The sequence below is a fragment of the Aphelocoma coerulescens genome, chromosome 11 (genome assembly GCF_041296385.1).
Source record: "Aphelocoma coerulescens isolate FSJ_1873_10779 chromosome 11, UR_Acoe_1.0, whole genome shotgun sequence".
Taxonomy (NCBI): domain Eukaryota; kingdom Metazoa; phylum Chordata; class Aves; order Passeriformes; family Corvidae; genus Aphelocoma; species Aphelocoma coerulescens.
In genome coordinates, this window is record NC_091025.1 from 4,570,888 (window position 1) to 4,596,563 (window position 25,676).

Genomic DNA, 25,676 nt, shown 5'->3' on the forward strand with positions numbered 1-25,676 from the left:
ATTGGCACAGTTTTCATGCAGACACGGCAAATTGGTTGAAAATCAAGCCTGAAAGTTAAAATTGCCTGCCTGCCACATGCTTTACAGAAGGGCAGATAAGAGCCTGTAGTCATGTTCTCATCTCATTGCTAATAATGTACTTCTGATCACTATAACACATATTTAAATGAGACATCTTTTCCTGGGTTTAAATGGGGAGAAGAAAGGGTGAGCCAGGGTTAGCCAATGCCTCAAACAATGACTATAATTATAATGTCTTAAATGCAGTGACAGCTTATTAAAAACATTTGCAAAGAAACTTAAAGAAAAAGGGCACGCTTGCTGGCTTCTCCAGCAGCAATGACAAAAAACTGGAATAAAAAGTACATATTTCAGTGTCACAATCCACAGCTGCACTTACACAGGCCCAGTTATATTATGAAGCCATACATCATTCCAACAGCTTAGTCCTGGCTAACATGTTCTTACAGTAAAAATTAAAAATGCACTGTAAACCTATTTATGAAGATTTTTTACAAACAAATCACAAGTGTTCAGCCAGAGTTTTTAGTCTCAAAAAAGTCAATTGAGATGTAACTAGTGAGCTTCCCCATGGAATATACATCTGAGAGGGTGCCTCTAGTTAACTAATTAAAATTTGTGACAGTTCTTTTGTGATAGATGAACAGCACCAAGTTCCCTGGTGTACAGTTTCAAAGTGCTATTGAAAACTGCCTAGGTGAGGCAGAACTTTGTTTTCCAGTAGGATAGATTTTATCTTCAGACCTAAAATCCCAACTAACATCTGTAAAGATAGTAGAAAGGGTAAAATTCCAATGTAACATCAAAGGCAATACCTAAATTGTCCTTGGTTTTGCTTGTTGGCTTGCAGTAGATTACCAGATCAGATAATTCAATAGCAATTAACTGATTCTTTTCCCAGTATTTCCTCCTGTTCTCCTGGAAAACATAACAAAGTTTTAGATTATAGGCACACCGAGTATTATGGCACAGTAGCTCCAGGGTGCACTCTAATGAATGCCTTCTCTGGTGCCCAGATTCCTACCTGATACTTTACACACTTGCACAGATGTAATGGCCTTTCAGACCCAAGTCAGAGAACAGGCAATAACCCAACAGCGAGGTTTAGCTGGGGATGTAGTTTTGGGGTTTTTTTTGGTGGGGAGAAAGGTGGTGTTTGGGGTTTTAACAAGCAAGGGTTTCAGTTCTTCCCTCACCAGTCCTGCTCAGAATCCTGGAAAAATTATTTTTTTCTTTTAATGTGGCTCTACTCAGTTCAATTTTAGTTACATTCTTAACCCTATACCTCATATAAATGTAAATGTATGCAGAAAAAATGCAAAGGGTAGTGAAGTGTCTCTGTATCTATTTATAATCCTTGGCAGAACTTAAGTCTTGTTAGTAACTCCCAAACAGTGAAATTCAAACCCTCTGTGCATCATTCTTATGTTGTTTTCTATTTGTGCACCAAACCCATCATGTTCTGTAAGGAAAATCATGTGCAGTCTTGTTGAAATCCCCACTACTAAACCCACTCTCTCTACTTCCACGTTTGCAAGCACCTGCTCTGTGGAAGCTGAGCAATGTTCCCTGCCAGCAGAGACTGGGAACTGCTGAAAGCAGAAAGACATGTCCTGAGTAGAGACATTTGGGCTGGAGGCTTTTCAGGCATGAGAAGCAGCTACAGAATAAAACATGTTAGAAGAGTCCCATACTGAACAGTGATTAGCTTTGGCACAAAAGATCATGAAGCAGCAGCAATCAGGAAGCCTTCCAAAAGAATTCCCTCAACAAGACAAACATAAAAGGAATGAAAATCAGAACTAGGGAGCCATGGGTTTCCAGAATATCTCACTGAACCCAGGATTATACATTGAAGTCTAAGAAAGACAAAGAAGAATACAGTTTTTAGACTTGGAAATAATCTTCAGAAAAAGCTGTACAAACCTCGTTGTACTTAGTGATCCACCACAGTTCCCAGACATTGCTCAACAGTAACCAGAGCTCCAAGCAGCAAAAGATCACTTTTAGGTGGCATGAGCTCCTCTCTAGCCAGAACCCTCTAGTGATAACCAAGCAGGAGAGCAAGGAACAACCACCCCGGGGAGCATGGCAAATATCAGTACTGAGCAGAGATTACAAGAGACACGAAGCTTAGTTTTATTTTTTGTACATAACAGACATTGCCCAAAACCAAACTCATTAATAAATCCCTCTGTATCACATTGCAGCAGAGTCTTAACTCACTGTGCTTTTTCCTTCCCAAAATTCAGCCTGTTAACTGTACTGACAACAAGGGCCTTGCCTCACCTTCATCCCCTCCCCATGCTGCAGTCAGTCTATCATGTGAACTTTGTAGAGGCCACGCTGCTAGAAAGGCCTCCCAAGTGACAGAAATGAGTTTTAAAGCATCTTTGAACACACTGTTTTAATACTTCTCCAACTGTACAGAGAGAGAAAAAGCTGCCAGGCTCCTGAAGAGCCATTGTTGTGGCATAAAAAACATTCGATTTGGAGACGTTTCTTTTAGGTCATGTTTCTCTTTTTCTCATTTTTATTTCTAAATGAAAGCCTGGCACAAGAACTGTATCTCTCCTCCCCCAACAATAGGTCAACAGCTCCTGTTGCTTCTCCCCTTGCTGTATTTACAGTCCTCTGCTTGAGACATCAACTTGTCTGCTATAAATAGGATCAGGACAACCCTCAGAGCACTTCCATTCCATATGACAGATAAACAGCATGAGCCAACGTGATACTGAAACACATTTTCCATCAACCATATCACCCACTTAACAATAAAAGGTGAATAAAAGCAATATTAAAAAAAAAAAGTATCCTTAAGAACAGCCAAAGTAAGGACTTTTTGGTCAATTCAGAGACTTCTTAAATACTAGAAAAGATTACAGGGAGGTAAATTAGTACATCAGAGCAGGAAAAGCAAGTCCTGAAGAATGTCTTTAAGTGGCAGTAGAGGAACATAAAAGTTAAATTTAGGCAGAATCCTTCAATTTTTAGGCAAGTTTTTGGAAATGCTACTATTGAAGAACAGGAAAACCCAGAATGTGGTTATTAGTTACAAATAAAGTATTAGCCAAACAATTCTCTATCAGTGCCACTGCATTCACTAGAAAATAGTTAGCAAAGAGGATAGAGTTTAGAGGATGGCAGCTCAGATTTCACACATTCTCACTGGTGGATTCACAGCTCTGAAAAGAACAGTCTGATATCAGAGCTTCTGCTGCTTAACACTGGGATGAACCAGTGTGACCAGCTGTAAAATTGCAGTGGTATCCACTCTGGCCTAGCAAGCACACTTCACTGAGGGGCAGGGTGCATCACAGACAGTACTCTGCTGGAAAACTCCTGTTAACATCAATTTATGTAAAACGCTAATTCACCTACCATTCCCCAGAGAGGTTATGGAACAAGATTCACAGCATCAATAAAATGAACAGACAACAGCACTATGAGAGAGGGTCAAGGACCATGTGAGAGCAACATTTAGCAATAGAGGGCAGCTAAAGACAAAATCTATTGCAAATTTATAGCTGTACATTATTTAAAACAACAACAGATAAATTTGTAGCAATACCTCTTCTGCTGTTTTCCAAGTGATCTCACGGATACTTTGGTACCATTCAAAGAGTTCTTCTACTTTATCAGTTGCAAACTCAACACATGGATCCTCTGGATTCTTAGGTTCCAGAATGAAGACAAAAGGCTTTTTGTGTTTTCCTTGTGGAATTTTCACTATTAGGAAAAACCATAGCAAGAAATTTATACTGAAATCCAACAGCTCTTTTTCTAAGCTGCCATTGTTGATTTATTGCAGCAGATACTGTTAGGAATTTTCAACATATTAATTGTGCTGGCTATATTAATACAAGTAGGTGTTTGGGGGGCTTGATTTGGTCTTTTTAAAATCCCTCCTGATAAACATAAAAGAGTCTACTCAACAGAGAAAGGTCAGGCGTCCATGTATAAGCACCAGAAAATACATACCAACGTTGTACGTATTGAGCACCAGAATGCCACGACACAGAGAGCCCAGTGGGTTGTCCTCAATGATCTGAAAAACATGAGTTAAATCTGATCCTAAATCTCTTGAGTGAACACGCACAGGACATTAACAAATAATAAATGTGCACCATTAAATCTAATCTCAGCTTTACTGAAAGCATGCCCACTATGATGTTTGAAAGCCTGTGTTTAAAAGCCTGTTTTCATATCTAAAAAACACACGAGGATCTCTTCAGTGAGAGCAGTCAAAACAAGATTACTTTGTAGTAGCTTCTGTCCTGACACAACTGTTCATTTTTCAAGTCTGCTTAAGGTTACAGTAACCAGGGGGCAGGAAATGTAATACTTGTGGTTTTCTACAAAGACTTCTGGAAAATCATTGGAAGTGCTTCAGAAGAACAAAAGAATTCAATGTTTTATTTTTAAAATTCAAAAATGTCAAAACTTATTACTGTGGAGTTCTGTTTTCTTTTGTTCAAGAGCTCTTTGTCCAAGACACAGGACCATATATTTTAGATTCTTTTGACAAACAGGATTGGGTTAGCTATGCGTAAAAACTCTATAATGAAGAGTAAAATGACAAGTAAGGTGTGTTTGGACATATAATTTTCTTATTTGCAAATATTAAGACAGTGACTATAAAGGAAAACTAGTTAAGTTTCAGGCATGTTATTGTTTAGCCAAACTATGAAAAATCTAAACTGTTTATGATTTTTATGAGCAGGAAACAACCAGAATCTCCTAAAACCTCACCAATTCAGCTATCATAGAATCACAGATACCTAGGGGTCCCTTCCAACTCAGGATAGTCTATCTCCTTAAATAGCTTTCAGCATGGGATGCCCTGAAGAAAATATTCAGCAGCAGAGAACAATGAAAAATGCATTCATTCCTCTATTCTGTGCTCTCTCAAACACAGCACACAGAGCTGTGAGTGTATAAACCAGACTTCCACTTCCAGCAGATAGCCAAGGAAATGTAGCGTTCAAACCATAACCCTCACCTGATTTTCAAGCTCAGCAGAGCTATCAGATGACAGATCTTCAACATAATTAGATGGAAAATAATGTTGGACTTTTTCTCCATAATCCCCCTTCCACCTGAATTTAAACAGAATAGTAGACAGAATGAAAAAAAAAAAAATAGTTAAAGAGCTTCAACAGGCCATTAATGAAGCAATAATCCCCAAGAAATTGGTCATTAATACCCCACACTAGATTGTCTAGCTGGCTATCACCAAAATATAAATGATGAAGTAGCTAAAAGCTCTAACAAAGTGATCATTAACTGTAGTAACAGATGATTTCAGAGGAATTACAGTTACTGTAAACTGCAATTAATGACTTAAGAGGCTTTTTCCCCCTCCAGTACTAAAAATACTATTATGTGGTTGATTACCCTGTAGAAACTACAGGGAAACATTAGATTCCCAAGCTTTACAAGCAATTTACAAGCCAGCTAAAAAAGAAAACCTGTTATGAAAGGAGACTGTACAGAGCACTAAAAAAGGTGGGTTTGATTCCTGAGACATGCTTAGCAGAGCAAGGACAGAAGCAGAGCAATGATTGCAATGATAAGAGATGCATGACTTCCCAGAACACAGATGTCCAGGAAGGATAGATGGGAAAAATACTGGATATTATGGGAAAATACTGGATAGTATGGGAAAAATACTGGATATACCAGGCTATGAAGGTTCTGCAGGCTGAGGTTATTGCTGCAGGATAGAAAAATGAAAAAGACATGAACGGAGAATTGAAGATGAGGGGATTTTGTGTTTGGTTGGTTTTTTTTTAATATACTGGCATTAAGATTTATAAGGGCACAGTTAATAAGCAGCAATCAGACAACAGGCAGTTTTTTAAAACTACTACTCAAAGTTCATTTTTTCCTCCATCTAGTAAGTCACCAGAAGTTCTCCCAAGAGGAATCTTTGTCCTTACCAGCCTCCAGTTTCCTTTGTGACATTATGAATTAAAGCTCCTCGAGAGAAGCTCAATTCATCACTCCTTTTGGCTCTGTAGTCATACAAGGCTTTCACTGTTCTCTGAGGCTTTAAGAGAAACAGAGAAAAGGGGTCATCTGGGGGGACAGGTCATAAAATAATCAATAATGCAATCTTAAAAAAAAAAAATAGGGAGGATTGGATTATTTTTTGTTGTTGTTATGAAGCTTAGAAAACTAAATACTGAAGTTCCAGAGTGACATCTATTGGTGGAAGCAAGTGATGCCACTTTGGTATTCTTCAACTATCATCTTGGAAAAGAAGGGAATATAAAAAAAATTCTTTTTTGGGTGCTGCAATACAATTATGGCATAAAACAAAAATTTAAAAAAAAAAAACACAAGGTGAAATACAAATCCTCTATTTTATAACACATGTTCATAAGCATTTGGAGTTTTCAGGCTTAGGTGCCTACAAAATCTCCACTTCAAAACCACATCAGCTATCCTGCTGGTCACACTTCCTTTAGGAAGACATGCAGTTTTAGCAGGATGAGCTAAACCTTTACTTGAATTTACTACTACACAAATGCTTCATCAGCAATGCAAATTCACTGGCCAAAAAGACTAAAAAGAATTAGTCACAAAATTTACAAGCAGGTGATTTTCTTGAGAATTTACAAATAGGTAGACACTAGCAAGAATTCCAGATAAGTAGTGTTTGCTGTGACACTTGTTTTTAAAATGGTATCTATATCTTAAAAGAATAAAAACTCTAATAACTCATCAATAGACCAAAGGCACCAGATTTTTATAGAAAGCACATGAATAAAGCCTGCACTTATTTGTGCATGCAGAACATGCTTGCTAATGGAAGGAGTGTGTGTACAGACACCCACAGGCACAGAAATGTTCATGTTGTACTTTCTTTCCATGAAGATGTGGCCTTCTCAAATTGAAACCTCTCACAGGTATTTAATTTGGGAGCCCACCAAACCAAATCACCTCCACAGACCCAAGAGCAAAAAGTGCCCAAATGAGCCCAAGTGAGTCTAAATGAACCACTACAGGATTTGTACAAGAAAATAAGTGGGTACAAATTCTGAAGAGAGGCTAGAAAAAAGTCACACCCTTTAAATTTCTGCTGTCCAGTCCCCCATAGATCAAGCAGCCTGATGCTTTCAGTTCTTTTTATTACTGCTAACACGAAACCAATAAGTCTAATTTTCAGAAGTCTACAGCAAGTGTGAATATCTCTCTTTAAGCATACCACTGTGGGGGTGATTTCACTAGGTTCCACATACATCCTGACTTCATAGAGTGAATTAATATCTTTTTCCTAAAAACAAGAAAGAAAAAAATAAGTTTCAGGAATCAAAAATTATAGAAGTACTCCATGTTTATAGAACAGTCATTTCTGAAACCACCTTTTTGATAGCACATAGCCCAGCACAAGAGAAGGGAAGCCAGACACCTCTGTTTTGCTCACTTCTATAGTTGAACATAACTGAAGATGAGTTTGTTATTTAATCAGTCGATGCCTCAGTTTAATGAACAGCAATACCTCATAAAGGTATCACTTAATCAGTCAAAAGGTTTTTTGATTGTGATTACTCTTCTGTGTGCAACCAGAAATGGAATACCTACACTTATGATCTCCATGTTACAGTACTTTTGTACCAGTATTGGTTTCACTATTAGATAAGAACTCTAAACAATATACAGAGTCATATTTTCATTTTATTCTCTCCTTGTGATTCCATTTGATCCCAGTCCTAAGATACAGAACCTTTGCTGTAGGCAACATTATAAAAAATCCCGAGGTCTAAAATCTTTTTAGTCCCTTTTAGTCTCCCCAGAAAAAACAAAATCCCCAGGTTTTGATTTCTTCAGACCTGCCAGATGTAGTTTCCTGCAGCTTCTAAAAGACATATACTTGAAAAGTGAAGACAGCACCCTCAGGCTTTCCAAAGCAAATCTCCCTCAAAATGAAACACATCCATCCAGATAGTAGACCTTTATCCTCAGCCAATTATCCAGGCTCCTAGTTTAGTCAATAGCCAGAGATAAGTCTCTTGGGGAGATTTCCTCATGCTTATCTCAAAGAGTCAGCCTTCAGAAGTACCTTTTACCACAGAAGGCAGTAGGACACTGTCCCTGAAATGTCCAGAGTGAGAGGTACAGCAGAATATTTAATTTTTTCTGAAGCACTTAGCAAATGGCATCTGCATGACCATTTTAAGAATCACTGCCCACTTCAGCAATAGAAGACAGTCCCAACGGTAGGCAAGGCTGTTATCAAAAACTCATTTTAGTAGGGCAACAACTCCCAGTACACAATGGGGCTTCTCTAATGAAATCATGGGGAAGGCAAAAGTTGGCCTGTAATCAAAGATGAAGCTGTCCTTCACACTTCTGTGAAAGAATTCAGTATAGCCATCTCAGTTTCACAGAAGGTGACCTGCTTAACCTCCCCCAGAGATCCTGTACCAGAGGCAGAGCCCAGCCCAGCACCCCAGTCCCTCCCAGTATCCCAGTACCGTGCTGTAGCGCTCCAGCAGCTCCTCCGTCACGGGGTAGCGCAGCTTCATCTTCCTGTACAGCGGGTGCTTCTCGTAGTACGTCACCAGCTCCACCAAGCTCTCAAAGTAGGCCGAGGTTCCCAGCACAAAGTGCTGCCCCTCCTGCTGGATTCGGAAGTGCTTCACCTTCCCCTCCGCTCTGCGGAACAAGGGCACAGCTCAAGAGGTGTCGGTGCTCGCAGGGAGAGCACCGGGCTCTGAACTGGACCAAAGCTGCTTTGTGCACCTTCATCATGTGAAATGACTTCTCCCTCTAACAAAGTCTCTTTTATTCAATGATTATGATTATTATAACCATTTTGGTATCTACAGAAATCAATTTTTAAAGAAAAAAAATCTCTTGTGGTCAAATACAAGGTTTGTGCTTGCATTGATAAATGCAGTAAAACCATCCATTGACAACCATCCCACCCAAAAAGACCCCTACACCCTTTTCAAGATGCTGCTTTGAAATGATTTTATTGAGATGCTGCAGCTCCAGTTACTTCAATATCCACCTTGGCAACAGCAGAAAACTTCAACCCAAAGTACACAGGAGACTGGGGAATTTTGGAAATCTTCAACACACAAGGCATGCAAGTAAGCAACTTTACATGTTGCTAAATTACACATTTTCAGAGAAACACAATTTTCTCTGAAGGCACGACGGAGAACACTCCAATTCTATATATTTCATTAATGTTTTTACAAGAATCACAAAACTATTCAAAACTATTTTCCCTGGCAAGAAGAGCCAACAATTTCACTTTGACATTTCAGTTATATGACAGGTCAGGATTTCTAGGTGATAGGGACATAGAATAATTGATGAATCTGCACCAAAGGAAACTTCAAAATAACACCCTTTAGCAAGGAGCATCAGGGAAAGAAAGAAGGGCCATCCATAGTTCTGTATGCGAAGAAAGGGACAGCTGGTGCTCAAACAATCTTTATAAAAGCATAAACGTTTAGGCCAGTCACAAATCAACTCTTGCACACACTCTCATACATGGGCTTGCTGCACAAATCAACCACGGTAATTATTCATCGTTTGAGAGCAAGAATAGCATGACTCTAAAACCATTATTTTTTTAATAAGAAAAACCAGAATATTGTTGGGCTGCTAGGTAAGGTAATCCTATCTGTCTTTTCTTACCTGAAAGTCATGGCAAAAGAATCAGGTTCATCTCTCTTTCTAATGAGAAAGGCTCCATCCCGAGGAATTCGCATGAGCATGTCTTCTGCCTCACCCCGACTCAAGTTGTTATAGTACCAACTGCAACAGTCAAAATCCAGAACGGGCAAGGCATTACAAGGCTTGTCAAATGTCATTTATGGAGAATAACAGACAGCATTATTAACAACAGAGTTTCAAACATTCTAAGAAAAATTATGCATTAGATTTTCCCCATCTTGGCGCCTGTGACAGCAGTTTATTACAAAACATTGTAAGACAGCAGTTTATTTTGGATGAAAGCATCATGAATATATCAGAACACCTTGTCTGTCTGAAATCATAAAACATAAATCTGCATTTGTTCCTGAAACAAAGGAACTGCATCCTGCTTTTAGTCTGCCATTCAGTTTTCAGTACTTATTACATTTTGACACAGTAGATTTAAGATAAAGCCTAAACACAGACAAAAGAAAGACACCAGGGATTTGAATTTTTATTCAGAGCTTGATTTTATCTTTCACCATAGGGATGGAGCTGTCTTGGCTCCAAAGTGCCTTCAGTGAAGCTGCGGCCACTTATACTGGCAGTGTAGCTCCAGCTTCTGCAGAAAGGCAGGAAATTCTAACCTTTAAATTCTCCTTCCCCTCTCACTGACTTCCAAAGTTATCTGTGTATGTTCAGTGACTCCCAGATCCCAGGGAGGGAAAAAAAAAAAAATTTAAAGTCACAGATTAGCATTTTACATGCAAAGTAGATTTACTTTTACCCACTGCAAAGAAAACAGAACAAAGGGCAGTGATTACAGTGTTCTGCCAAAAAACAAGAATAAGCTCTGCCCAGGATCTATGGCAGACAAATACCAGCTGGAAATAAACACCGTGCTTAGTTCCTATCACACGGGGTGAAGTCAGCCTAACCAGCTCTGACAGGGTGAGGTGGTGGGTGGGATTAGGCAAACGTAGCTGTTTGGGCTCATTGCCCCAGTAACAGAGCTTCCAGATGGCACAGACCATGACCACTTAGTGTCCAAACCACAGCCAGCTACTAAATATCTAACCCAACCCACCGGGTGTTGTAAAACACGGCACAGACAAAGGAAGAATTGGCACATTTCCACAGCATTACAGTTCTCACTGATCTGCCAGCTGCTGCTAGGAAATTGCTTTCTCAGTGACCACTCTTTGTTGTACCAGGTTCTCACAAAGTCAGTGTTCTCACTCAGCATCTTTCAGGATGCCTATTCCCCCAGCTTCCACGGACAAGCAACACTGAAGCATGCTCCTGAATCCAGGGGATTTTCTATGCAGAAATCCACGCCCACCTAAAGCAAGGCAAGGGCACTGACATGACAGCAGTGCTTGTCTCCTGCTCTACGTACGCTTTGGTCTCGTGAGGGCTGGAGTTAGGCACAGCATCGGTCAGGCGCAGCTCAAACTCAGCACATCGCAGGTGGGCCTCCTTGTAGTGTTGGATGAGATCATAGATGCTGTCAAAGGTGAGGTTGTCTGTCAGGTAGTATTTCACAGTGTCCCCATCACTGGTGGAACGGATCCGGCAGTGCTGGACTCTGCCTGACCTCCTGAAGGAGTAGAGGGGGCCATAAGGGAAATGCAGGGTTTGTAACAGATTTTCTTCTTTCAAAGCATTTCTCCACCCATTCCTGGTCGACTACTTGGGGAGCTTGTGAAGAGGCAAGAAATCTGTGTCATCTCGTAAAACAGCCAAAGTAACAAGTAACAAAAATTCTGACATGGGAGGTTACAGGACCAAAAAAAATAATTTTCAACTGACAGTAGTTTAAAATCTGGCATAAACTTATTCTGTAAAATTTGCTCTGACAGCTCTCTGATTCAGAAATCCATCTGAGGCTATTCCTTATAATGTCCCGACCAGAAGAAAAAAGAAAACACCAAACCCAGACTACCAAAAACAACCAACCAAACAAAAAAAACACAAACCAACAAACAAACAAACAAACAAACAAACAAAAAAGAAAAACCAGAACCAAACCAAACCAAAAAACATCCCCCCCCAAAAAACACAAACAAACAAACAAAAAAACACAAAGAAAAAGCCCCCTGAAAATTCTTTATTATTTTCCTTCAGAAAAATCCTTACACTGAAAAGATCAATCTCTGCTAACAAAGACTAACTCATGAGACTACCTTTTCAGTGCAGAAACCAGCAATTTATCCCTAAATTGAAATATCTAATTTTGGCCCACTCACTGAGGAAATAACAAATCCTGTATTCTGCCAGAACACTAGAAAAGTTGAGGGGGAGGAATCAAACTGGTCATTCCTGCCCTGACAACCTTGCCAAAATGCACAATGCTATACTGAAGTTTTTTAGAAAGTAGTCTTTCCCAATCCCATCAACAACATTCTAGTGCTATTCCTACTTCTTCTCAGCTGTAAATGTATAAATGTGTATTTGAAAAATGCACACATTTTTGTGCAATGCCATAAAATAAACAAATCCCCCATTAAATTTGTACGACAATGACCATACCAGAATGACAAGGTGTAATCATCAGGGAAAGCTTCACTTTCCCTAACCAGGAATGTCCCATCCTTGCCACCCATTTCAGCACAATATTCCTGGAGCAGTTTCTCAGCAGTTGTTCTCCCCCCTTTCATTTTCCCATGGAACCATTTCTCTTTTAAGTGCAGTTCAGTGCGTTTCACCTCCTAGACCAGAAAATAAGAATTTTTTAAAGCGCATTTCTAATTTAATGACTTTGAGTACTTGTTATTGGTGATATATAACAATTTACTATTTCAGGGTTTCAGCTCTTCATAGGCCTGAACTCTCCAGCCAATCACCTTTTTGTTACCCTGCTTTACCATCCACAACAGCCAAGTAACACATTAGCAACACAACACACATTAGTTCGTTGTGCTTAGTTTGAGAATAGCAGTAATATTTAAAAGACTTAGTGCACACATCAGCACTAGCATATAAGCACCGAAGTTACATTTCATTGTCCTTGTACTCCTCTTTGCAAGTCCTCAATTAACCAAGGGAAAAAGTTATTTTATTAAAAATAAGGTTAACTAGAGCTGACCTTGTCAAAGACCCTTTTTTGGTTTTTTTATCTTCACACTTGTTATCTGATATGGAACCTGTACAATTTCATTGGCATAAAAAACACACATCTGTAGACATTGAAAGAATCTGAGATAATAAAAAGAACATGCTTAAACAATAAAACACAGCCATCACCTTGGATGAATCTTCATCAGCATTCTGTTCTATATCATCACTGAATGAAAGCTTTTCATCAGCAATAGCACAGTAGTGCCGAGTCCATTTCTGAAAGTTAGGAGATATTAAAACAATTAACAGAGGGAAACTCACTAACCACTCTCAACCACAATCTCAAAACAGGGTGCAACAGCAAAAAAAATACCTTCTTCCTATCATCCACACCTGTTCAACTGACAATATTACTTACACAAATATTAAGAAAATTTATGTAAATTTTCAGTATTACAGAACTGAGTAACAACCTGTAGCAGATGTCATAAAAACAATACCTGTTCTATTGTGTCCCACATGTAAAGTTCTCCTTGTTGCTTCTTTTCTTCTTTCTTTTCTTCCAAGTTCACATCAATATCTCCCTTTGGCCCCAGTTTTTTGTGCTTAAAAACAAGAAAAAAACCAACTTACATACACTCAGAGAGAACCACACATAAAATTGGTCATAATGTTTCAGCACACTCAGTGTTACTGGAAGTACCTCCCTCCATTGCACAGCCACCTTCTGTCATTATCATAACAGCAGCTGTTCCACAAGGAAAAACAGGGTTGGAACTTCTTTCTTTAAAATTTAGATCCCATAATAAAGGTTAGAAAAAAACTAGTAGAGGTATCATTGAAGCAGTGAAGAAACAAGTAGTTTGATAAGATCTCACCATTCTTTAGAGAACAGAAAACATGAAGTGACACATACCAAGAAATAAGGATAAACAGCAATCCTTCTGCAGAAAGCAGCTCATAAGGAACAAAAGTAAAAACAAAAGGAAAAGATAAGGAATTAAAATGAATGAGGAATCCACTCTGATAAAAATGAGTACAAGGGAAAATCCTTTATGAAAAAAGGAGTCAAGTTCTACTTTCCTTAGAGGGTTCACAAAAGTGTCTCAAGGGGCCACAGGCAATATCAATTACTTAACTGCAGTTAATGATGGGATTAATCGTCTCAAATCAGACCTCAACCACATTCAGTTCACACAGCCTACTCTTGGCTGATTTCAGTTTGACAGACCTATCTGAAAAATCTCACAGGCCAGAGAAGTAGGTGTTGCCTCTGACTGTTTACTGACAACATTTTCCAAACAAAAGCCAAACAACACAACCAGCTCACTGGCAGGTGCTGATCTATTTAAAGACTCATCAATGCTCTTTTAGACAGCACAGAGTGATATGGATGTTCTCTTGTGCACACTCATAATAGTTTGTAATTCCTTTTAAACCAGATCTGTCATGTTACTAATCATGTGCCTATGGAAGTTCCCTCTCTGCTCTGCATGGAAACAACAGACAGTTTGGGGAGAACAAAAAAAAGACCCAAAAACTTAAGCACAGAACTTTTGCACCTTATAGTGGGGTTCTGTTATTTCCAATCCTACATTCAAGAACATATTCTTATACCTCTCTACCCTTATTTCTTCCATTCAGGTATTTAATACACAGGATGTAATACTGTTACAAGAGCAAGAAAACAGAAGCATGGACAAAAGCAATTATTGTTTTACTACAGAGATCACGAGCAGCCCTGAGATTCTTCACCAAATGTTGCCATTTGAAAAGTTCTACCACAGTTTCAGTCTTCTTTTGGTTATGTTGTTGTTGCACAACAGAGCTGATGTGGGCACCTGCACTGCCCACAAGGTAGGACACTAATGGGGACTGCCTTCTCAGAGCAGTGCCTCTGTGTTTCACAAGTGACTCACTAAACTGTGTATTTAAATCACACTGAGTTAGCAAACACTCATCAATTGTGAAATCCTCACAACCTCAGTGTGCAGCCGCAAGAGCTTTGGGTTTCACTTGAAAGAAAGGCAGTCTTGAAAAATAGTAATATTGATCTGTCTTTCTATTCAAGAACATACTTCTGTCATTTTTACGCCACGTGGTGTAAAATCTCTGTGGTAAACATCTGCAGCAGTGAACCCTTGTTGAAATTTAGAGTGACATTTCAGGAGCTGGAAGACCTTTAGAAAAGAGCTGACGTTTGATCTGGCACTTGAACTGCCAACACTTACTGCAAAGGAAACCAAGAGCAAGCACTTTAATACAGAGTTTTACAGAACACTGTACATGACTGTCAAATGTAACCAGTAAACACTTCAAGCAAGGGGTTTCTTGAAACTAATCTGTGAAGTGAGGAACAGTATTTCTGGTCCTGCTCTTGTTCTCCTATTTTATCTCCCAGCACACAAAGCAAGCCTACCTTGATGATGATTTTTTCTTTCAGCTGGGTTGGTGATGGGAGCTGATCTGCACTGGCTTCAACAGGCTTCATCAAAAGCTGATCCCCAAACACCTCCTTGAAGACTTTGGCCATGTGTCGCTGCTGCTCCACACTGCAGTGCTCTTCAATTGACAGAATAACTGGGTATCTTTGATGGACAAAACCAAGGTGAATGAAGACAATTTCTTTTTGCTACAGCTGGCAAGGCAAGGAAGACAACACCCTCCCTCAGCCCCCAGAGGACAGAAAATATTTAAAGGAAACAAGAAGACAAAAGGAAGATATAGACACAACAAGTAATAACAGATGTGCAATCACAGAGTTGCCAAGGTTGGAAGGGACCTGTGAAGGTCCATCTAACCCAAACCCCTTCTTTGGGAAGGCCCAGTTCCTAGGTCAGATCAGGTTGTTTAGAACTTTATCCAGCCGAGATTTGAATATCTGCAAGGACAAAGATTCCCTTCAAGCTCTTTGGGCACAGTTGCACTGCTAAAGTACCATTATGTGAAAATTTGTTTCTCCTCTCCTCAAAATCGTGTCTGTTTTCCTTCACATGGACTATGAGAAGAGTCTGAAACCATAATGCATATTATGGTTGTCACTAACACAGTATTCCTGCGATCCACATGGGAAAATACTGCCTCTCTGTGTCCAAGTGGTAACATGGACAAACAAGACACTGACAGCTTCATTTCTTTCCCGGATACTGGGTAATATTTTTCACGTTAAGAACATCTCAGTACAAGTTACAGAAGGGCAGAGATGCAGATCTAAACCCATGTTACCAATTCAGGAGACATGCTATGTGTTTTGTATCTTCTCAGCTAAGACCTCCCCTACAACACAAACACCACCCAACAGACATATTATTTGTCAATTGTACTATTTTGTTAATTTTTGAAAAAGATTTAAGACATACTATTAAGCATTTGAAGTTTCACTTTCAACTTAATAAAAAAAAGACCCAAACAAGGAGCTGGAAACCACTTTAGGGTACTCACTATCTTCCTTAGCAATAAATCATTATGCACTGGGACTTTTCCTCAAAACTGCATCTATTAAAGACCCACAAGTGGCAATAATGAAGACTACTGGAATCCATTATTCTCTGATTACTTTTTGCTCTAGATTACAGAGAAATTATGTTCAGAAAGGTCTAAGCATATGAAAACAAGCTGAAGGAAAATCAAGCTTACTCAGATGTAACAAAGGCATGGTCTTTGATTGCCTGCACTACATCATCAAATTTGATCTTTGTTGTCCGTGTCCATCCATGGTAAATGATGGGTTTCCCATCAGGACCATCCCAGCAATCCACTAGGAAAGACAAGCAGAGGAAAAAATAAGAAAGCAAGTAGTTCTTTAAATGACTCTAGTAAAAAGGATACATAAAAACTCCAGTGTTCATACTGATTCATAGACCTTATTGTTCTAATAAAATAGTCTATCAGATGAATTTCTATCTCTCACAGAGGAAACTGAGTTTACTTAAGTAAGAGCAAGACAAATAAAATACACTACAAAATGTTCCCCAAGCAATATTATGTGGGATTCTGGAAATAAGAGATTCAGGCAACTATAGTGTCAATCTATTAGTTTACAGTAATTTTCCAGGGATAAAGACACTCCAACAAGTGACAAGTTGAGAGCTTCTGGCTTTTGTTGATTTTAACCCTGAAACTCTAATATGAGATATATTTTGCATTAGTCAAATAAACAACATGAAATTAAAGCGAAAATTCTCAATAAGGAACACAAGCACAGAGCTGAAGACATATACACAATCGATGGAGAACAAATGCACCAAGACATCTACTGATTTACAAGCAAATTAAACAGGATGACAAAAGACACCACATCACAAAAATCTCTGCGCCTTAGGCTTGTCTGTATTACCATGCAGGTAAATAAACTATCTATCTATGCTACACAAGTACTCCAGCTTAAATCCTAAGTTTTCATATAGATTCAAGATTGAATTTTTGGTGTAAAGTGAGAGGAGATTTAGGAAGACTCTCTTAAAACTGCCTGAGAACAAGAATCAGAGGAAGTGAATGAGGCATTGGTGAGACATAAGCAAAACAATTTAAGGAATCAGTGTTTTTTATATGACTAACTTCAAATTCAGAAAACAAACAGTTCTTGATTTCAGTTCTTTTTTCTTTCTTGGTAAACAGAGGAAACTATTTGTGCAGACAACATATTATAAACCACTCCACAAGCTCTTTACTCACACTCAATACATCGACATCCCATTCTGAGGCACCTGATGTAAGCTTCTGTAGAGGATTCACTGCGAAGCTGATCTCCTGTCAGGTATCTAAGGAGTAAAAGAAAATGGTAAAAAAAACAGGGAGTCAGTTTCAACCAATTCTCACTCACTCGGTGATATTTTGCCTCCTGTTATAGAGAATGTATCCTGATTTTTTGTTGTTGTTGGTTTGGTTTGGGTTTTTTTATACTTCTGATTGAAGAACCAGATTTTACTCAATGTGATGCTATCAGGTTTTTGAATGGACCGAATCATATGAGGCTAAAGGCTCAATCTAATCAGCAAACAACTCTGACATCCTTCTAGAGAGCAAACCATGAGCTTTGAAACACGTTTAAACCTCATCATGCTCAGGCATAAGCATGTGGGAGGGATGTGGAAGGTATTTAGAGTGATATCACACCTTATACTTCAAAATACACCTGTATGCCATATCCATATCCACTTTATTGCATACCCTGCATTATTTTATTTGTTTATCTCTCCTCCCTCTCTTCACACCTTTTTTTCCACTACAATGCTACGCGAGCAAACCCCCTTCATTTGAAGACAGTTCAAACTCTTCATCACATACTTTGTACAGTTAATGAATTCTGACATGAGCTCAGTGAGGCTACTGCTGCTTGGAAAGAACAGAAGCCCCTTCAGTAACTTAAATTTCTGAAAGCAGAGAGGCTTTCAGAACAGTTTCAACTCAATACTTCTTTTTATTTTTGTAATAGGACTTGGGTTTTCTGGCAGCTGAGCTGAGTTGTATCTCAAAACCTCTAAGATCTTACGAGAAGGGGAAAAAGGAGTCCCAGAAACTCCATTTGTGACATTTATACCACACTGTAGGAAGGTTTTGCACATCCACACAGCACATTTCTGGCATAATTTACTGTCTCTCTCACATGTGCTACATTTATTTGAACAGGGAAAAACAACGTGACTTTTGGTAACTTACGTGTTATGAGAGGAAGAAATCCAGTAATGGGACAAAGGATTATTCATATCCTGCACTTCTATTGAATCATATTTCTCATCCCAAATACTGTTTTCTTTTGCAAAAAGGTAAGCGAGGAACTACGATACAAAGAGACAGACTGAATTTAAACATTTTTACCATATGAGAATAAAAGAAATCCAGCAATGCAGCAAGAGGGGTCATGGGGTCCTGCCACCCAGTCAAAATTCTGTGAAAGAAGTCTATGAGAACTACTGCAAAGTACCATTATCTCACCTCATCAACAAAGAGGAAAGGTTCAGCAGTTTCTCTCATAGTGTCGTCAATGAACTTTGTCATTCGTTCTCGGACTTTACTGAGATCCTGTGCCCAAGATTCCTTCAGGTAATTACAATAAAGTAGGAAAAAAACTTTAGAAGTGGTATTATTCAGCACAAAAATCAAACAAGGAACAGAGAGATCTACAGATAGATACACACTACCTAAGTACATCTATGCACTGACAGGCAGAAAAAAGCTGGCCTCCTTGGACATGCCTTAGCTATAATCTCTCTCATTTCTAAGTGCAATCTGAACATCCTTTGAAAACAGTGAAATTGGGAGAAAAAGAAAGTAGCAAGCTTATACAGGAAGTGTAGGTCTCACTTTTCAATCACATTTGTAAACCTGGAGCTCAGCAGTGCCTAGCAAATATTGCACCATTTTTTCCCACAGAGTCTGTGCTAAATAACATTACAGAAATCCATGAAGACACAGTTCCAATCCCTGCCTTCATCCTTAAGTGCTTGCTGGCACGGGACATCTAACTGGCACCATTCAATAGGAAATTACCTTTGACTGAAATGCAGGCAGGCAGCAATGTGAGAGCTGCAAAAATGGGGCCATGGCCAAGGCATTGCCCCAGTGTGCCTCTGGTGACAGCAGCAACCAGGCCAGGCATTCATCTCTGACTGCACATAGCATTTACTTCTAACCTTGTCTGTTTATCTACATGACTAAGTGGAGGCTTGTTAAAATCTCATTTACTTTGTCCTCCCTCTTGTCCTCTGGTGCACCTTCAGAGGCTTTATACTGATGAAAAGTAAGAGTTCTTGTGGACTTCAATGGCAACAAAGGAAAAATCTTTCCAAGGCCCAGTATTACAGTGACATCAATCATATTCTATGACACTTCACATTTCTTTTTAATGAGCACAGAATTCTGTGACACAACCCCAAGAAAAAGAGCTCAGTATTTCTGTAACCTTCCCACCTGCTGCTCATGTAGCAGGAATCTCTGGAAGTCATGGAGGTGAACTGCTGAAGCATCTGGACGGTCAGTATTTCTTTAAAAAAAGAAAAGGAAAGTGAAGCTAAAGAAATAGCAGAGGATAATCAGATATTACAGCAGAAGATGGCATGGATTTGTATCTTGGATTTACAGTACAAAGGTGCTGCCACCAGCAAGAAACTTTTTACAATTTCAGTGGGATTTAGAGTAGGCTTGTAATACTGTATTATCCAATTACTGTGTTTTGAGCCTCCTGGATTCCTGATGTACTTTTGAGAGTGATTCATTGGGAAAAGCACCAAATCTGTACTTGTTACTTTGAAGCAAATGAGCTGCATTAACTTGACCGGGCTGTTCATAAGTTTAGTTGAGGTACACGGAAAAACTTCTTTTAAATTATCACAGAGCCACACTTCCACAAGTAATTCCTTCTGTGTAATATTTAGATTAACTACTGTGATAGACCAAAATCTTCTGAAAAAGGAGACAAGGTGCACCTTCACCAAGGGAAAGTGATATCACTGATTTGCCTTTTGTGAGTCACAAACACAGCAGCATCTGGTACCAGGAAGGTGCTTATAAGTCTCACAGTTTAATTAATGACAAGACCCAGAGCTAAGGAAATACTCAGTACACTCAGAGCAAACTTTTTAAGTTACTTCCTTCATCTGTTAGTGTAATATTCAAGAATAAACTGGTTTAATCCACAATCAACGGGTTAGCACTGCCTGTGACCTCTTCTTCATGCCGTACGCATCTTACTTAAACTATCGAGTCTGTCAAGTGGAAGATGCAGAAACCATTACTGTCAGCATTCAGCTCAGGTCTAGGCAAAGCCTGTGCACCACACCACTCTCCAGACTGAAGCTAAAATGTCTGCATCAAATTGTCCTTCCATAGCTCTGTTCAGCTCTTTATAAAATCAGAGGACGGGTAACTTCAGTCCATGCCATTTTTGTAGTCAGAAAGTAAAAAACAATCACCAGGACTTACTTCCAATGTAAGTTGACCTTTCTGAATGCAAAAATATACATGATTTCTTTTCACTTACTAAAACATCAAAACAAAAATAAATAAATAAAATTTTAAAAAACAGTGAGGTAATTAAAAAACAATCCTGCAACACTACAACCATATGAAAATGTGGAATAATAATACAAATTAAGAGTCTCACCCAAGAATGAAAACAGAGGAATCCTTTTTGAATTCATCAAGAATCTTAAAACAAACAAAAAACAAACAAACAAAAAAAAGAACAAACATAAAAAAGGGAAAAAGGATAAATAATAAAAGACTATCCAATTTTCCATCTAAGTCCATCTAATAATGTCCATTGGTTTGGAAAGGGGAAATAAATGCCTGTCTGCTCTAGAGAAGTTGCATACAAATTGGCAAGACACATTTGTAATTAAATGCATTTAAAAAAACTGCACTTCAGGCCTTTCAATGTGAACACAATTCTCAGGCAAAATACTTGCTTAGATAAAGCACCTTATACAAATAGCCAAATTTCTGGGGAGCTTTTATTGTTTGATATCCCAGAAAAACTGGAGTTAAGTATCATCCATCATATTTATTCAAGTGAATACAAAACCTAAATGGTTTCTAGCTTGGCACAGCATCATTAGAGATTGCAGGAAACTTACCAATTGACTGAAGCACTTGTAAACAAATTGAGATGTTTCTTTGCAATGATTCACACAGGGCAATAACAAGAGCTTAACAAAGTCAGAGAGGCTCCTTACTGTGTGTTTAACGCTTCAGCTTTCTGCTCAAGCTAATTAACAGGACTTTCATGGCCAAAACTAAAACCACGTCAGTAAATCTAGGGGGTTTTATCACTCCACCATGATTTTAGCATCACTTTTTAACAGCACAAGCTCTATTGCCAGAAAAACAGCACTGACTTAGACTATCGGAGCTTCTAATTTAGCATCTGCAAAATTAAAGTTGAATACACAATAAGAACATAGTCAACAAAGACATTTATGCAAGTAATTTCAAATTATGTGTTTTCACACAGTTTTAAAGGGTTTCTAACTTTCAGAGTCACTAAATTATGCAGTTTCCACCAGCTTCATGAGTCCGTACAGTGAATACAAGGAAACAGTAGTCAGGCAGCTGCCCACTAAAATTAGCTAAAATGTAATTCCACTGCATTTATGCCTCCCAAGGACTGTCTGATGCACGTCCTGTAATGCACTTACTGCTGGTAATCTGGAATATGGAATTGCTTCTATCAGTAAAAAAGATCAGCCAAACCTAATGAAAAGACATTCTGCATCCTGAACAAACTCACAAGAATTCTTCCTAAAAACCCCGTATCTCTGCCTATCTCTACTACCAACACACAAGAAGCAACATGAATGACTTATTCATCTTCTTAGGCCAATTGCTGATAGTGACTGTTATCTACACATCAAGTACAGCACTGCACTCTTTTTCTGTTACAAGAATGAGGAAAAAAGAAAATAAGTAACAAACAAAAAGATAATCAGCTCTCACTATTATAATGCAGCAGTTGAACAGTATGAAGACTATGAAAAGCTTACCAATTTTTGTTGTTCAAACATGATTTTCTTGTAGAACAAATGAAATTGTTCAAAAGTAAGCTCTTCCTTGTGAGCACCTATTTCCTACAACAAAAAGAAGCATGCAGTGAATTCTGAATTCCCTGAACTCACACAGTGAACAAGTTACTCCAGTTGGCATTCTCTCACACATTCTGTTCTACTCCAACTTTGTTAAAAACTTTGTTTTTAACCACTTGGGATTTTTAAATTTACTTATGTTTTTAAGAATAAAAACGAGAAAACAGATGGTTTATGACAGTGCTCCTAGCCCCCATCTTTGGCCTTGCACTTTGCACCCTCACTCCATTTCCACAACTGAGAGAGAAGTAGAGCCTCATTTACTCATTGTTAGCTGAGGAAACAAAAGCAAGAATGTCTGCTTTAGGGGTGGAGAGTTGGAAAGCAGGAAAGGGTGGGGATATTCTAGGTTCCTGTAGGAATGGAATGACCTTCAAAAGTTATTAATATTGGCATTAGTTGGAGAGAAGAGGTTATTATTTGATCATATTGAAATAAAAATTAAGATAAAATTCATGTAGAAAAAACAGAAAGACAAAATACTTTTCTATGTACTTGCCCAGTACTGGAGCTTAAAACCCAGTGTTGGTTTTGGTCAACCACACAATAGAAAGAAAGAACATCTATGTCTGTATTTTCTTATATCCTCAGATACAGGCAAAGCCAACCTGAGAAATTAATCAATATAATTTATTTAGCAGTACATGATATGAATCAAAAATGTAGAAAGTGTCCTAAAAAGAGACATCAACACCTATCAGATAATACCAAACACGTTTAAGTAATCAGGTAATTACCGCAAATTTATCCTTCAAGTACTTCATGCTGCTCACTTTGAAGTTTACTTGGGGAAGGACAGTTTTCAGCTCTCTAAGACTGATACTGGGGGAAAAAAAGGATAAAAAAAAGATAGCAAAATCACCACAGTTGTGTTGTCTCTAGTCAGCTACTCATTATTTCCTATCAACACAAAAATGTGACTATTGAAACATTTTGGGTAGGGATCATCTCACATACCAATAAACTTCTATAAACTTAACACCTACATGGAAGCAAGCTAGACATGCAGAAACAGGCATTTCAATTAATTTGGACATCCACGTTGGGATGAAAAGAACCGTGTTGCAGAGATATCTATTTCTCTCTCAACAATTAATCAGATCGAGATGATCAGCTCAAATATAGATGTTTATGCATGCTCGGATGAACTGCAGCCTTTCTTCCACTGAAACTGGATTCCAGACAGAGAAAACATCATACAAAGGCTGTACCAGACATGAGCACAAACAGAAAATAAAAAGCTCAAATTTTCAATACTATTTTAACCTTTTTCTCCAGATGTTATTCAGTCTGGTACCACTGATTTACAGCAGCAAGGCTCTTCCCTTCAGCAACATCTGAACATGGTCTCATCCTCCTCTCCCAACTAAGTCTTCCCTTCCAGTTCCATTTACACAGACCTGCTGACTCTTTTTGCAGTTTCAGAATGCCCAGTGATATCCCAGCAACACTTCAAAAACCAAAGTATTCTAGATAACAGCAAGGCAGCAAGTCAAGAGAGCACAGCTACAAGACCTGTGAGTCCTATTGCTGAAGCCCACAATATATTAAAGCAAGCAACAAAACAAGACTGAGGTGCCCTGCCTTGACCTACAGAGCAATTCAGAAGCCACTAAACCTCTGCAAATCCGGGGTCAGAACAGAGTTGCTTGAAAGCAAGAGAACCAATTAGCACATAGATGAAAGTAACACTTCCATTCTACAGTGTCCATACAAGCAGCTACCCCGTGAGATATTCTCATCTCCATTGTGTGGAGAGAGAAAGAGTCAAAGCAAGAAGGAACTAAGCCAAAGTCCATGCCCAAGCCAGATTAGAACTCAGGAAATTCCTGGCTTTCCGCCTTGTCGCCAGACCTCTGGAAAAAACCACTATTAGAAGCAAGAATGAGCACTCCACTTGTACCCTAAACACCAAGCACAAGCAATTTCCTCTGGCCAGATAAGTGCAAGAGAAAACAAACAGCTGGGACTTCATTACCACTGGAAAAAAACTCAACCTGTAGAACTGGACTTGCCTGGAAGCCTAACCTTTACAATTAACCTCCCTAAAAACCACAGCTCTAAACACAGCGGAGCTCAGTCCAAACTCCTTTCCTGAATTTTTCTAAGAGCATGAATCATGTAGGAAGAGAAGGAAAAACTACCCTCTCCACAGTGCAAGTCTCCTTGGTCCCAACCAAACTGCACTGTAGCAGTAGAACAACTCTAAAGCAACAAATGAAACCTCTTCAGCAGACACCTACTGTCAGCCACAGCTGCTCCATCCTAACATTTGCTTTTGTTTTGTGAACCCCCACAACACACCCATTGCAGAGTTAGTTCTCAAAATGCATCAGGAGGTACAAGTCAATATCCAGTAAAGGATGGGACTGTCCCCTTCCCAGCTGTGGCCAGTTTAGGAAACACAGATCTGAAATGGGGTCTCAGCTCACTCTGCACAGTGCCACAGGCTGTCTGCACAAGGGTGTGACTTCCTGCAATAACACGGCCTCAGTCGCACAATGAACACCACACGGCAGTTTGCTTTTGGGAAAAGGTGAACATGAAAGGAAAAGCATGAGCTTTTCTACACTTCAGAAACAAATGCACATTCCAGACAAAGAGAAAAATCATGGTGAAATAGTAACACAGAGGGGAGGAAAGGTTAACATTCTTCTCAGTGTCGTATGATTTCTGGTAACTCTAAGGAGAGATGTGCAGCTGAATTAATTTTAAAAAAAAGGACTCCTTTGCTTGTAAAAGCTACAAACCCACATCACACATGGACCTGAAAGGAACCACTGAAATTCAAACACATGAAGCCACACATCACACTGGGAGCTACAACCCACAGGACTTCTTTCACATGAGAAGCACCAGGTTGGAGGTGAATCTTTGGCTTTGGTCTGTTCAAATACGTGGCAGAGACAAGCCCATGGCCAGGCCAGTTGCTGGTTCTGGTCTGTCTGTGTTAGAGCCTCGTCACTCCAATGAAAACACAGCTCAGCAATGAGGGAAGTCCTGGTGGCACAGCTGCACAGGAGAGCTCACAGCAGGTTGCACAGTCCAAGCAGCTCCTACTCAGCTGTGAAAGGGCAAAGGCCTCTACAAATCAAGCAACCTGATGTACCTGCACAGCTGAGTTCAACCTCTACAGTAACACACTGCTCACTCGTTTTGGCAAAGTAATTCTCGGCTAAAATTTAAAATACTTCGTTTTCATCATTTGTTTCCTCATTATACCACGTATATAAACCTGAGTGAGTGCTATGAATACGTGGTGTTTAGCAAAAGCAAGGGCAAATGCCATTTTCAGGGGTCTCATATTCAACATTTTGGACAATGAATTCTTTATTTCTTTTCATTCCATGTTAGTAT

The 25,676-nt window shown here is 39.1% G+C and overlaps 1 protein-coding gene across 8 annotated transcripts in view; it reads right to left on the reverse strand.

The window, feature by feature from the left end:
• PLCG2 (phospholipase C gamma 2) overlaps nucleotides 1–25,676 on the reverse strand; it is a 79,380-nt gene that overhangs the window by 10,819 nt on the left and 42,885 nt on the right. For 7 of the 8 annotated variants that reach the window (XM_069027197.1, XM_069027198.1, XM_069027200.1 and 4 more), the window contains 21 exons: nucleotides 23,057–23,141; nucleotides 22,221–22,304; nucleotides 20,843–20,886; nucleotides 19,651–19,723; nucleotides 18,676–18,777; nucleotides 18,400–18,518; nucleotides 17,416–17,501; nucleotides 16,378–16,498; nucleotides 15,161–15,329; nucleotides 13,242–13,346; nucleotides 12,928–13,017; nucleotides 12,214–12,392; nucleotides 11,081–11,281; nucleotides 9,682–9,801; nucleotides 8,505–8,685; nucleotides 7,235–7,303; nucleotides 5,964–6,073; nucleotides 5,024–5,120; nucleotides 4,003–4,069; nucleotides 3,593–3,750; nucleotides 837–939 (listed from right to left, as the gene is read on the reverse strand). In XM_069027197.1, coding sequence (XP_068883298.1) covers nucleotides 837–939; nucleotides 3,593–3,750; nucleotides 4,003–4,069; nucleotides 5,024–5,120; nucleotides 5,964–6,073; nucleotides 7,235–7,303; nucleotides 8,505–8,685; nucleotides 9,682–9,801; nucleotides 11,081–11,281; nucleotides 12,214–12,392; nucleotides 12,928–13,017; nucleotides 13,242–13,346; nucleotides 15,161–15,329; nucleotides 16,378–16,498; nucleotides 17,416–17,501; nucleotides 18,400–18,518; nucleotides 18,676–18,777; nucleotides 19,651–19,723; nucleotides 20,843–20,886; nucleotides 22,221–22,304; nucleotides 23,057–23,141 — 2,363 coding nt within the window. The remainder of the gene's footprint in view (nucleotides 1–836; nucleotides 940–3,592; nucleotides 3,751–4,002; nucleotides 4,070–5,023; nucleotides 5,121–5,963; nucleotides 6,074–7,234; nucleotides 7,304–8,504; nucleotides 8,686–9,681; nucleotides 9,802–11,080; nucleotides 11,282–12,213; nucleotides 12,393–12,927; nucleotides 13,018–13,241; nucleotides 13,347–15,160; nucleotides 15,330–16,377; nucleotides 16,499–17,415; nucleotides 17,502–18,399; nucleotides 18,519–18,675; nucleotides 18,778–19,650; nucleotides 19,724–20,842; nucleotides 20,887–22,220; nucleotides 22,305–23,056; nucleotides 23,142–25,676) is intronic. The other variant, XM_069027205.1, reaches the window with a different exon arrangement.